This window comes from Dermatophagoides pteronyssinus, unplaced genomic scaffold, assembly GCF_027571235.1.
Source record: "Dermatophagoides pteronyssinus isolate colony J.1.1.1.1 unplaced genomic scaffold, Derpt_VIB-CSIC_2022.12 sq0023, whole genome shotgun sequence".
Classification (NCBI taxonomy): domain Eukaryota; kingdom Metazoa; phylum Arthropoda; class Arachnida; order Sarcoptiformes; family Pyroglyphidae; genus Dermatophagoides; species Dermatophagoides pteronyssinus.
Genome location: NW_027461547.1, coordinates 263,337 through 277,211, shown reverse-complemented (window position 1 = coordinate 277,211; position 13,875 = coordinate 263,337). Strand labels below are relative to the sequence as shown.

At 29.4% G+C, this 13,875-nt stretch overlaps 4 protein-coding genes across 5 annotated transcripts; 1 reads left to right on the top strand and 3 right to left on the bottom strand.

Annotated features, from left to right (window-relative positions):
• Positions 1-54: 54 nt before the first annotated feature.
• On the bottom strand, positions 55-2,641 carry LOC113792122 (putative sodium-dependent multivitamin transporter). Its single transcript, XM_027342016.2, has 4 exons — positions 2,094-2,641; positions 1,761-2,035; positions 1,358-1,698; positions 55-1,300 (listed from the first exon to the last, which is right to left on the bottom strand). Exons 1-4 carry the CDS (start codon positions 2,170-2,172, stop codon positions 196-198), a joined length of 1,800 nt encoding a protein of 599 aa, XP_027197817.2. The 5' UTR covers positions 2,173-2,641; the 3' UTR covers positions 55-195.
• A 670-nt stretch (positions 2,642-3,311) lies between these two features.
• Positions 3,312-6,232, bottom strand: LOC113791968 (uncharacterized). Its single transcript, XM_027341823.2, has 2 exons — positions 4,647-6,232; positions 3,312-4,582 (listed from the first exon to the last, which is right to left on the bottom strand). Exons 1-2 carry the CDS (start codon positions 6,181-6,183, stop codon positions 3,324-3,326), a joined length of 2,796 nt encoding a protein of 931 aa, XP_027197624.2. The 5' UTR covers positions 6,184-6,232; the 3' UTR covers positions 3,312-3,323.
• Positions 6,233-6,272: 40 nt separating this feature from the next.
• Positions 6,273-13,701, bottom strand: LOC113791837 (uncharacterized). The gene is made up of 4 exons (XM_075823110.1): positions 11,954-13,701; positions 8,868-8,933; positions 8,005-8,808; positions 6,273-7,659 (listed from the first exon to the last, which is right to left on the bottom strand). The coding sequence occupies exons 1-4, from the start codon at positions 12,902-12,904 to the stop codon at positions 6,412-6,414; spliced, it is 3,069 nt and encodes a 1,022-aa protein (XP_075679225.1). The 5' UTR covers positions 12,905-13,701; the 3' UTR covers positions 6,273-6,411.
• LOC113791809 (uncharacterized) lies at positions 8,970-10,040 on the top strand. 2 transcript variants are annotated; one of them, XM_027341640.2, is made up of 2 exons: positions 8,970-9,129; positions 9,217-10,040. In XM_027341640.2, the coding sequence occupies exons 1-2, from the start codon at positions 9,111-9,113 to the stop codon at positions 9,915-9,917; spliced, it is 720 nt and encodes a 239-aa protein (XP_027197441.2). In that variant the 5' UTR covers positions 8,970-9,110; the 3' UTR covers positions 9,918-10,040. The 2 variants fall into 2 exon arrangements, with proteins under 2 accessions (XP_027197441.2, XP_027197442.2); XM_027341641.2 differs by having other exon boundaries at positions 9,010-9,129; positions 9,286-10,040.
• Positions 13,702-13,875: the final 174 nt, after the last annotated feature.

Genomic DNA, 13,875 nt, shown 5'->3' with positions numbered 1-13,875 from the left:
ATCGAATAAAAACAATGCAGACATCATTTTTCATCATTCATAAATGACATGGCATAAGTACAAATTTTTAATTTTTAATCACTCTGATTCAAAAAAAATGTATAAATATTAGACTTTAAAGAAACAACAAAATATAATTATCTCGATAAATATGTTGAAAGATAGAAAGGAATGTTAATAATTATCAAATAACTTTTAATACATAATTCCATTGGGAACATGTTCAACATTTGGCAAACTTTTCTTTCCAATCGTACTCATCCGGATGTCATTCATTATTGGCTGGCATGATAATTGATCAATATTAGGCCGTCGACGAACTAAGGGATGAAGTAGAGATTGTTGTATTTGTTTTCGCTCTTTATTATCATCATCAATGGACGAATCTTTTGTCCACCAGCTAACAACAATGGCTACAATCAACCCTAAAACCCAACAAAAACCAGCTGACCAAAGATAGGAAATATTATAGAAAAATAATGTTGATGGTTCATATGGGATATTCTTTGGCTTAAAATATGGAATAGTTGTAGAATTACCAGACTGGCTATCGGAACAAAGCTCAGTAGATAACGACAATCGTTCGGGTCGTTTTCCAAACAACATACTGCCAAATCCGATCCATAAACCGAATATTAGGCTAACGATAAAGCCGGTGGCAGCACCGTTAGAATTTACCGAACGGAAACAGATACCAGCAGTAAAAATCATTAACAATGGTCCCCCTACCACGCCGAACAATGTCAACGATGCTTGTAATAAACCGGTCATTTGATCAGCTAAAATGGTCAGCATTACACATAATATTCCATAGAATAGTGCCAATAACTTGGTAATGATAACTTCATTTTTAGTGAAGATTTCATCTCGTTTAAACACTGGTTTCAAATAATCTTCAAGAGTGACAGCCGATAATGAATTAACAAATGATGATACCGTAGATAATGAACCGGAAAATATACCGGCAATAATAAATCCAGGAAGGCCTGGATATTCTGATAAACGATTAACAGCATAATATGGAAGTAATTGATCAGGTTTTTTAATGTAGCCACATTTTAGTGGATCTTCGTGGTAAAAATTAGCATACATCACAAGACCGGTGAGTGCGGTAACCAAACTGATCATCGATGTTAATGGTAAACTAATGAACAATGCTTGCTGAGATTTTTGAAGATTCTTTACCGTCATTAATCGTTGAATTTGGGCCTGATTGACACCATAGATTGATATATAGATGAAAATTGAACCAAATACTAAACCCCATACTGTATGTCGTTCGGTAAAATCTGGATTGAAGCTAATTTGAAAGAAATTCGCAATAATCACAATGAATTTAAATCTATGGAAAACTCACTTATTAAATTCAAGACGTGATCCATTCATAGCACGTTCAAACACGACGTTCCAACCACCAACATCGATGGTTCCTTTGATTATGATGGTGACCATCGAGAAAAACATTAGAAATGATTGAAAAACATCAGTCCAAAGTACGGCTTTCATTCCACCAATCGTACAATAAATAGTACAAACGATACCGACCGAAAAAATTGATGTCCAACGATTGACACCGGTGACAGCACTTAATGCTAATGCTGGTGCATATAGAACAATCGCATTGTAGAATATCATCTGCAAAATAAAAATGACAGAAACTAATATTCGTATCGAACGATTGAATCGTAATTCTAGATACTGAAGAAAAAAAGAAATAATATTTTTATTTGTTTTAATTTTTCAAATGTGTAAATCCATACCTCATAAACACTGGTCAATTTAAGCTTATAAAATATTGGTAGGAAGACATAAGCAGCAATCGGTGAACCAATTATATATGATATGTTAATAAGTATAAATTGAGCGCCATAAAAATAAACTTCGGCACTAACGCCCAATAGTGTAATTGCCGACATAAAACTAGCCATTAATGAAAATGATACTGGCAATACTCCCATCGATTTATCAGCCAAAAGATATTCCGCAGTAGTTTTTTGCCGTCCACCAGTCATACGATGATAAACCCCGATGCATACTATCAAACAACATTTTTTTTCAATTCATATAAAATTCATAATAAAAAAGATACTTACATGAGATCAATAACATTGTAATAAATACAAGATAATCGGGCCATTGAAGATGATTAGTATTTTGTTCGTTTTCATTCATGATATTTGTTGATGATTGAAAAAATTTAATGAACAAAAAAAAGAAAATGAATGATTTTCGATGCCAACGAATGGTAATGATGATGATGATGATGATAAAAATACGGAATGTTGTTCAATATGAATAAATAAAAATGTATACAACATTTTTACATATCATTATTATTGTGTGGACAACAAGCGATGCTTGAATAACTGGTTTGCCAGGCAAATGTATTCACATTTGTTTAGCTTTTTTTTTCATTCTACATATTTGTTCGTATACATTAATGTAAATTATGGCTGATAGTGGATGAACGTGTGATCGATAGAATTTATTTTTTTCAAGTTTCCTATTAGCATCATCGTCAAAACAAAACTTTCAAAATCATAGCAAATTATTAAATTATCGATAAATTATTTTTCTTTTATTTTGTTTTGTTTTGGATAACAAAAAAATAAAAACATTAATAGATTTGGTTTACTGAGCAACTTTTTTTTTGTTGTCCGGAATTACCATGCATGTCGGCATGGATAGCACACATATAGCTATTATGAGTAGTGTGTTTCTATTTTTGGAACCAAAAAAAAAAAAAAAACGTCGATAGCAACAGCAACAACAACATCCGTAGTCAGTTTTATCGAAAATATACATGCGTCGTTCGAAAAAAAAATGATAAAGAGAAAAAAACTAAAATGCCCTAAATTCTTAAAGGAATGATTAAGATAATATCAATGATGACGTAGAGTATTTGGTTTTGTTCCACATAGGTGAATGTCGTCATTATGGCCAATATAATTTATTCGTGTGACCTTATAATATGCTCGTAACCTCGAAATCTGGTTCTTCTTTGATTATATTTGATTTTGTTATACGATGATATATATCACTAACCATCTCTATTTCTCATTCTTTTCCACACAGCACCCACACACACACACAGAATCAGTAGAACAAATTTTAATTTCTTACTCAATTTGTCGGGCTATGAAATAAAACACAAACACGTTGAATAATTGGCATTTAAAAATTTTAGTTTTTAATTGAATTTACATTCCCTTTATCTCTTTTTCACTTCTTTTCTTGATGGATTAAATCAATTAATTCAATCCGTTGGATGAATGATGAAAAAATTTTTGGATTTTTTTTCTTGCTCTCTCTTTTCTTTCGCATCATTGATTTTTATTGAAAAAAACATTCGGAGACATTCGTTGTTTGGCTGTTGACTGTTTTTGATATTCATTTTCCAATTGTTTTAATTGTATACGACCATCCGGATGATGAACGTATGCAACGATAGCTTTATTTCTTTTTTGTTGTCCAGATTCATCAATATAAATATTAGAAATGATTGAAATTAATCGATTATCATTTAATAAATGATAACCATTCATCATATATGCTGTATATGGTGGTTCTTCATTACTACGAATCATATAGCTAAAATTATTCAATGACATAAATTGTAGAAATGCTTCACGTGAAAAGATAAATCCATTCGGTAAGGCAGGATTTTCTTTGAATAGATGGGTTGATTTGGATTCCGATGGTGAGTGATTTTGTGGTGGCTGTGTATGTTCAGGAATATTGACAAGTATATGCTGAAAAAGGGCAAATTCTTTATTATTAGCAAAATTACCACAAACTGTTGATGATTTTGTATCCATTACATAGCTATCAAAATATGTTGATAATTTATGTCTTAATGAATCTTTTGGTATACCGGATGATGCACATACAATTGATTCATTAATAATACATACAAATGGTAATTCATCGAATACTTGATTAATTGTTCGCCATATACGACCACCTCGTTCATCACCATATCGATTACGACATTCGACTAATAATGTTTTTTCATTATATGCACGTGTTTCATTAATACCTTTCAATAGAATTACTTTGTTTGGACAAAGATATTTCACAGCAAATAAATAGATAATCGTTTCAATATTATAATCATGAATTGTTTTTTTACTGTTGCCCGTATAATTACCAAGAAATACTAGATTCTGTGCAATAACCGGTACTGTTGGCCATAATGATTGTTCCATCGTTAGTAATGTATCAAAATCACCACGTATATCACCAATAATCACTGTCGATCCAGAACGTTTTATTAATTTTGGTTCATATTTGAGTAATTTACGTGCACAATCACAAATAGCTTGTATAGCATTTATATCCAAAAATTCTACATCATCCATACTGCCTGCACCTCCTAATCGTTCGGTTGTATTATCATCATCGGGCATAATTGCCGTTGGATGATGTTGTATGCCGGTAGTTGACAAAGTGTTTGCTAAAAATTTTCGATTACGCATATAATCGAATAATATATTTCCGATCGAATCCGGTTTGAAAACATGTTCAGCGGAATAAAGTTTATTTCCTTCTAATTTGCTAATCGGTATGAATTGATTTTCAGCTATTGTTATAAATTACACAAAAATTAATAATTTGTTTTAAAAAATTTTCATTGTTAAATCTACCATTAAGAATAATTTTCGGTTCCACACATCGACCCATCGAATCAAACATGATACAATGTTGTCCATATTCGAATGATTTTACCCGACAATTTCGACATAGACCACGTGTAAGATTAGCTTTATCTGAAACTAATCGTTCAGTTTGTTTTTTCTTCATTTTAGTTAATTTTGCAAATACACTTTTGGTTAGCTTTGTCGGACCAATTATCGATTCATTCATATCACCAACATTGTTTGATTTAGCCGTCTTTGTTATTGGTTGTTTATTAGGTTGACGATTCATAGCGGATAAAACCATTGAATGCACTTTATTAAGACTAGAATGTTTTGATTTTTGTGGCATTACATTATGTGATGATTTATTATTTTCACCATCTTCTGATGAATCAGACATATTTTGTTGGTCAATAAAATTTATAACAAATGCTTGTCTATATTTATTATCATCTGGAATTTCAGGATCCAATACTAATAATAGATAACATATATCATGGAAATCAACATATGTTGCACCATTACAATCACGATTTGTTCGTATTAAGCAACAATTAAACATATATTTTGCTTGTGCAGAAATAATATCCGATTTGAGACCACATTTTTGTAGATAGATTTTAAATGAACCAAAATTCATATAATACGATGGAAATGTATGTCGTATATAGTGTTCATAAAGATCGGTCAATAATTTCAATGAAAGATTTCGTGCTTTCATCAGGCCCGAAATAGCGGTCACTGATTGTTTATCCGAACGTTCATTACTATGTGTTAAATGATAACGTAATACAGAATCTATTGGATATTCAACCACTTGTAATTCCGAATAATGTCTTTCAAGATGTTCAAGATATTTACGAAATTCTGGTCCCCAAATAGCACTATCATCTTTTAAAATATTACCTGCATTCATCCATTGTATTGAATTAATTGGTTGACATGTTTTCTGACAACGTGTTATCGTTATAAATTGTGTGGCACGTTGAATCCAACGTCCGGATACTGTTTGTATATGACATAATTCAATCATTTTTGTTGTATGTGAAATATTCACATGATTAGTGACAACACCATCTGGATCACGTTTTTCAAACATTGATAATAATCCAAGTTCCGATGCTCTACTCCAATCATTACCATCACGACTTACAAATGGTAACCAAATAGTTTGATGATCATCATTAACATTTGTAACAGCAAAACGATCATGTTCAATACAATAGATTAGGAATAGAATACAATCATACATAGGTGAACCATGATCATGGCTCATATGTTGACTATTTTCCGGTTTAGGTTTCACTAATTCAATGTCCAATTTTTTCTTCAATAAATTTCGCTGTTGTTGTTCATTGGGCGATAAATTTGATACACCTGAACCGATTCCTAGACTAGCAATACTATTACAACTTTTACCACTGGCTGAACGATTTATCATCGTAGAAACGACATTGCTCACTGATGATGATGATGATGAAATTGATGAATTTTTATTTGATTGACGATGATCACTACTGATACTACTGCTACCACTATTCATTGATTCATACAATTATATAAAAGTAGAAACAGAAACAAATTCAACTTTTCCAAATTATGGTGACCATTTTTAAATCAAAAAAACAAACAAAAGTTTGAAATTAAATTTATTTCAATTATACAACAATCAATATAGTTTTTTTATAGTTTCTAAACAATAAAATTAATTCTAATTCAAGAACAAAATTCTATAATTTTATAAATTATTTTAAAATTTACATGGACAAATTTAATGTAATATCAATGTTGTTGTTGTTGATGATGATGGTTGTTGGGAGGATAGCAATGGTGATGATGATGATAACAATGACGATTTAGCAGATGGTCGTTCTAATCTAGATCGAAACAACTTATTCATCAATGATGTCAGATTGGATGATGATGGACGAAATCGAATGATTCGCTGATGCCATCGTTTTTTGTTGATTATTTGTTCATCATTATTATTATTATTATTATTATCGGGTGTTTCAATACGATTATTATCAACATCATCCAATAATTTCATTTGAATCGATTGATTATTTTTTAACAATTTTTTATTATGTCTACTGTTTATGGCAGTAATATTTTGGCTATTTTGACTAGCAGTTAGAAAACTATCTGAACGATATTTTCTTAGATTATCAAATTTTGATGATGAAATATTCCATATGGAAGAATTGATCAACGATGATAATATCGATGATGATGATGATGATGATTGTTGATAATGTGATGAATTATGTTTCAATGGTGATGATGTTAATGAATTAATAATTAATGATTGTGTTGAATTATGATGATTAATATGAACGGGTAATTCATCTTGTTCGTGTTTATTTATTAGGCTCATATTAAAGATATCATATTCATCATCATCATCGTCATCTTGTTCTTCATCTATCGGAACCAGGTACGTTGATTTCGAACGTTGTTGATATTGTAATTTACGTTGTCCGATGAAATTGGCTTCAATTTTGGATTGTTTTTGATTTGTTTTCGGTAATCGATATGATGATCCACACATTGAATCGATTGCTGATATTGTTGCTGCTGACGATGATGATGATGTTGATTGAGTCTTTTGAATTGATTGTACATTATTGGTGTTGTTGTTCCACCCATATTGTAAATATCCATTTGATAATGATAGTTTCCTTTTCCTATGATGAAAAGAATAATTATAATAATGGCACAAATGATGATGATGATGTTGTTGTTGTTGTTGTTGATTATCATTTGATATGTATGGTGAACAAAATGGAAAACTGGCCGATATTGGTAATGATTGTTTTTTCCATCGATATGAGTTTTGTTCATAATGATAATTTGGAGAAGATTGCTGTTTTTGTTGCTGTTGTTGTTGCCGTCGTAATAGACGTTGTAGGCGTCGTTCATGCCATTCAATACCAGATTCTAAATCCAGAACCTGTGGCCTTTGATTGATTGAATGATGATGATTTTTAGTGTCTGTGGTAGTCAACACTATGTCTGACTGCATACATAGAAATTATGCAAAATTTATGATTAATAATTTTTTTTCTATTTTGTTTCCATATTTTTTATCCATTGAATTAATAATTTGAAAAATAATTTAAATAAATAATTAAAGCCATTTTTATAAATAGGCATACAGTGTTAAATCAATCTATTTAAAAAGGTGATAATTCTGAGATCGGTGAATATTATTATTACTTTTTTTCAATGAAAAATTAATAATAACGTTTGTTAATGTTTTACTTTCCTGAAAAAAGCAACCAGCAACATTATAAACAGCAGCTCTCCAAAATTTTCATATAATTGAACAAAAAAAAATCAATGAAATAAAAAAGAATCTTACCTGATGATTTTTGGTATTAATAACTAAATTATTTGTATCATTATTATAAGGTATTTTTTGTGTAAATGTTTGCCTATCGTCATCATTATCATCATCATCAATTTGTATTCTATCACTAGAGGTGGAACCTATTGGCGGCAATGCTATTATAGCCTCCTGATTATTATTATTATTATCATTTTCCCAATCATCATATAATGCTTTTTGTACATTAAATATTTCAGTCAAACAACTTGTAGGTGTTGTTGGTGATGATTTTGTTTGCTGTAAACGTAATAATAATGATGATGATGATGATGATGATGATGATGATGAAGTTGATGTTTGGGGTGTCTGTAATGATAAACTATTTGGTCTTTTGTGTATTTTGATTGGTTGTTGTTGTCTAAACTCATGTTTATCAATAATATTTATGGGCTGTTTTATAGTTGTCAATTTTGTTGTTTTTGTTGTTGTTGGTATTGGTATTTGTTGTGAATGTTGTTCTGATTGTCCACCACCAGTAATCCAATGTATTAAATTTAAATCAATCTTACTATTGTTGTTATTACCATTGTTGGATGATGATGTTGAGGATAGATTCGATAAATTTGATCGATTGAATCCAAATGAACCGCAACAAAAACCACCGGTTGTTGTTTGTTTTAATCGTAATACTTTTGCACGACAAATAACACATCTTAATGGTAATATACGTTGTGATACAACCATCTGTATTGTTTTGACAAAACATTTTCGACAAACAACACGATGACCACATGGAAATGTTTGCATTGTTGCTTTTGCACTTATACAGATGACACACTTATGCAGAAACAAAAATATAATAAAAATTTTTATTAAAAAAAACAAAATTTTCATACCTCTTCATCCGGTGTTGTTGCCAATTCTGTTTCATATTCAGATTCTAATTTTACTAAAAGTTTTTCCTGTTTATTTTTTTCAATTTTTTTTATGAATTTTTGCAAATAAAACGAAAAAAAACAAAATTAAATTAAATTTGAAAATTTTATTTCAGATATAAAAATGTCAAAAAAATACTTTTTTAGTTCGATTTGAAACAGGGAAATAAAGTTCTAAACAAAACAAAAAACCATATACCAGATATGTCAGAATGGTCATCGGGTATGTATTCATTTCATTTATTTGTTTATGTGTCAAAAACAAAAATGAATAAAATTTAATCATCCATTTTTTTGCACACACACACAGAAATATGGGCAATGGCAACGGGAAGTACATTAATATATATGATATTTTTTCTATTTTGTTTTGCAACAGCCGTACCAATAGTACGTTTTTTGAATTTCAGATTAAAAGTACAAACATTTAAAAATCTACCATTATGTGTTGATGCATTGGATAAAAGAACTGGTGGTCCAAGCACTTTTCTTTATCGTTCACATTTGAATCGAGTAGAAGAAATGAAGCAACTACAACAATTACAACAAGAAGAAGAACTAAAACGAAAACAAGAAGAATTAAAACTGCAACAACAACAACAATTTTTACAACAAACAATGAAAATGAATGAACCTGGAATGACAGCATTGCAAATGAATATACCACCACAACCAATGGATATGACAAAATTACCAATGAATTTGCCACCACAGCAAATGACAATAACACCGCAACAACCATCACCAACAATTAAGACAAGTAAAAAAGAAAAATCACCAGCAAAATTATCATATATTTCAAGTCAAGTATCATCACAATCATCATCAAAAATAGCATCAACTGCATCATCATCATCATCATCATCATCAGCATCACCAAAACCAAGAATAAAATATTCAAAACGTCAGACAAAAAACTCGATATCCTTCTCCACGTCCACAACGACCACCAAGACAAAAATCACGACGACGAAAATGACATGTGAATGCATATCTGGATGGGATAGATAGTTAATATATTTCTACAACAAAAACAAAAAATTACTTTTTTCAAAACTTAGTACTTTTTACATATTACTTATGATTAATAAATAACATGGGCGTTTTTTTTTGTATATAAAATTCACCCCTTTAACTTTTTTTTAAAAAATGAATATGATGAATTTAATAACAAATTTCATTGATTTTGATTTTATGGAAAAGGTGTATTGAAAATAATCATATTATTTTACAACAATAATTTCAGTGTCCAATAATAAAATAATTTCATGGGCTGAAAAACTAACAAAAAATAAACTCTTATCCATATCAAAAACGTCTCAATAAATATTTAGGAGGAATATCGTGATAATAAGGAAAATTTTTTGGGTTGATCCCGTTTGTAAGGAGAAAAAACACATACATAAAATGAAATTAAATTATCATGTAAATCGAAAAAGAATATTTTTGATCAGAATGGATCTTATATCTGGTTATAAACAGTAAGTCAACTGTTTGCAAAAATGTGTATTTGAAATTACATATTTGACATTATTGTCAATTTGAAACTAAAAAAAAACGAAAAAATTTCTAATTAGTAATAATATAAATTGTGATTGGCAGAGTAGATTCGGAATGAATTCAATTCGACACATACAATGTTTTTTTAGGTTAGATAGAATAATCGACATTGATAATTGTGATTTGAATGTTTAATTAATCTTGGTTACTTTTTTTTTTGGTCTAGAATATATTAATATATGGTCCGTTTCTGTATTACAATTCAATCATTAATAAAGGTGGCAAAAAAAATTGTAAATGTAATCGAAATTTTGATTACTATCAAAAAATTATTTCAATCTAAATCAATTTGAAAATCTATTTTTTTTTCTCTGAACATTTACAACGTGGAAAAAATACCATAAAAAATTTTCTTAACAGAATCGCATAGCCAGCAAGAAAAAAAAAGAAGAGAGATTTATGACTATGATGAAAATGTCTCAGAGAGTGAAAATAAAACATTCTCTCTATGCTGCTTTTGCATCGTTAGTATAAAATCCCGGATTTTTTTTTGTTTTGTTTTGTTTGCACCATATCGTATGACCTTGTTTATGTTGATTCATATCTATTGCGGTATCATTATTCCGTATAGATTGCTTTCGTCATTTGGTATATATTTTTGGGACTAGAGAAAAAGTTGTATAGATTTTCAAACAAATTGTAATGGAATTCTTTTAGTTCGACAATCATCAATGATGACGAATCCGTATGACGTCAAACGATTTACGTTTTTTTCCGCTGTTTCTTTACTTTTTTTTTGTATCTATCTGCACATGAGCCATTCACATTTTGATCGAGTTAATTCTTGAATCAAATCGAATTTGAAAAAAAATTTACGTTACACTAAATGTACAAACCCTGTATATCGGGTCATGTTCAAAAAAGAATCTTTGATTTGAATTTCAATTTTTTTTTCATCAATAAGAAACTATTGGAAAAAATCACATCGAATGAAGAATGAGGGGAAAAAATCTCTAACTTAGGGAGGAAGAGAAACTAAATTTTATCGTCTGCCAAATGTTTCCTATTATCAAATCGAGAAAAAAATCATTTATATAGCGTGTTTGTGTGACGTCAATGTGAACTCAGATCATCATCATCATCATTCGTTTGTATTCGATTTTCGTTTTCGTGAATCAAAACCAAAAAAAACATATAGAGAGAATCAATTGCTATACTCTTTTTTTTTGAATTAAAAAGTGTGTGTGTGTTTATGAATAAAGAATAATCATTGAAAATTCTAGACACACACACACACCTACACACTTAGATTACATAACATTTATACAAATATTTTGATGATATTGCAGAATCGAGAAAGAGTGAGAAGAAAAAAAAAATTCCTGGATAAATAGTAATATGATTTTTGTTTTGGGGCTATTTTTGGAAAAAAAAGGATTTTTGTTTGAATTTTGACGTGGGCGAGAAGAATATTACAATAGTATTGAAAAATTAGAATTGAGAATTTTTTTTAATTACAAAATTTTTTTAAAAATCAAAATACTTACAATTTTATGCGTAAGATATGTTAGCTGTTTTTCAGTTATTCGAAATCGTTTTTGACGTGCTAATAAATCATTCGTATGTTGTTGTTGTTGTTGATCATTAATATCTATTGAATCATCAGTATTATCATCATGATTATTATTATTGAATGATTGATCCATATTAAATGCAAATGATAATTTTTCTTTTGATGATAATTTCAATGAATTTTTATTGTTATTATTGCAAATATTTTTATAATAATCAAATGCACGGCCTAATCGAATTGATGAAATGGATGATTTTTTTGATTTTCTGTCATGATTCTGCGGCCGTTTATTTGTGTAGCAAAATGTTTTTGTTAAATTATGATGACATAATTTTTTTGTTTGAGCTAAATTTATTGATGATGATGATGATGAAGATGTTGCTTTGGATATTTGAATTTTATTCAATGAGCTATTATTTTTATCTTTTAAAACTGAATCATATAATAAATTGGAAGCCACTTGAAATGTTGTTGTTGATGATGATGGTGATGAGAATTCAGAAAGATTTAATTGATATGATGAAAATGAAAATAAATTTGAATCATGATGATTTGATGATGATGATAATTTGGAAAATGGTGACCGAAACCACCACCAATATTGTTTTCGATTATTTTTATCAGTTGATTTGGCATTTGTTGTTGTTGTTGTTGTTGAAGTTTTTGATACTGAAATCAAATTGGTCAATAGTCGACAGACAAACATTGAACTAATTGCCTGTTTGATTGTATAAAATAATTTCTGTGCTAAACCTAACAACGACGACGACGACGACGATGATGATGATGAAGATGAGTGTTGAATGTTGCCAAGTGCGACTGCTGCGGTTTTTATGGTTGTTTGTCGTTTATTTGTTGTTGTTATGGTCGTCGGTAAATCCGATGATGATGATGATGATGATGATGATGATGAAATTCGTGACATTCGTAATGATTAATATTTGCTGTTATTGTTGCCAATTTATTTATTTATTTATTGGGGATATATTTTTTTTTCGTCACCGTGTTTCAAAGATTTCAAAGACAAACAAATAGACAAAACAAATTTTAAGTTGATTGCCTATTCATTATTATTATTGGATCTTTTTTCGTCCATTGTCGATGTGATGATTGTATCGAACAAACAGAATAGATCAATTTAATGGTTTTTTTTTCAAACAAAAACAAAAATCAATAAACCAAAATGAATTGTTGAGAGAAATTAAAAAGGTCTAAAATCATTGAATTCAATAAATGTTAGCTTCACTGCCTTTATTCATTATTCGTATTTAAAATTTTATTTTCCAAGTTTTTGTTGTTGTTGTTGCCGTCAAAATTCAACATCTGATATTGACAGGGTTAAATTTTTGGATTTTGATTTTGAAGAAAAAGAAAAACTTGAAAAATATTTGTGCGTTTATTCATCGAATCGATCACATTAAATAAATGAACACATGTAAGAATTGTGTGTTTTCGTTTATATGAATTTCTTTACTTTACTATACACATCTTACATGTGGTTTGTATGATGAAATCGGATCCTGGATCGTGAATGAATCTTCAATGTGTTTGTGTATGTATGTGCCATAACCATTTCCATTTCCCATCATCGGGATAATGTTCACTCCTTTTTTTTCTTTATTTTAGTTATCTCTATTTTTTCTGTTTCTAACATCATCATTGCATGTGTTAACGTACGAATGAGCGCAATCGCCATACAATTGATAATGATGAATCAAAAAATGGAGCAAGCGCTAAACATTTTTTTTTGTACATTTTATTTTTATCAAATTGTGTCCGATAGATAATTATGGAATTTGGAACAAAATTGGAATTAAATTATTTTTGTTCTTTGTTTGGAAAAATATTCAATTTATTTTTGTTTGTTTTCGAACGAAATTATTTTCCTATTTAATA

Coding starts and splice junctions, on each gene's coding strand:
- LOC113792122 (XM_027342016.2), bottom strand. CDS start 2,172: ATGAATGAAAACGAACAAAATACTAATCATCTTCAATGGCCCGATTAT. Junction 2,036..2,093: donor TACAATGTTATTGATCTCAT/GTAAGTATCTTT, acceptor GTTGTTTGATAG/TATGCATCGGGGTTTATCAT. Junction 1,699..1,760: donor AATTGACCAGTGTTTATGAG/GTATGGATTTAC, acceptor TTTTTTCTTCAG/TATCTAGAATTACGATTCAA.
- LOC113791837 (XM_075823110.1), bottom strand. CDS start 12,904: ATGTCACGAATTTCATCATCATCATCATCATCATCATCATCATCGGAT. Junction 8,934..11,953: donor CATATCTTACGCATAAAATT/GTAAGTATTTTG, acceptor AAAAATAAACAG/GAAAAACTTTTAGTAAAATT. Junction 8,809..8,867: donor CAACAACACCGGATGAAGAG/GTATGAAAATTT, acceptor TTTCTGCATAAG/TGTGTCATCTGTATAAGTGC.
- LOC113791968 (XM_027341823.2), bottom strand. CDS start 6,183: ATGAATAGTGGTAGCAGTAGTATCAGTAGTGATCATCGTCAATCAAAT. Junction 4,583..4,646: donor ACCGAAAATTATTCTTAATG/GTAGATTTAACA, acceptor TTATAACAATAG/CTGAAAATCAATTCATACCG.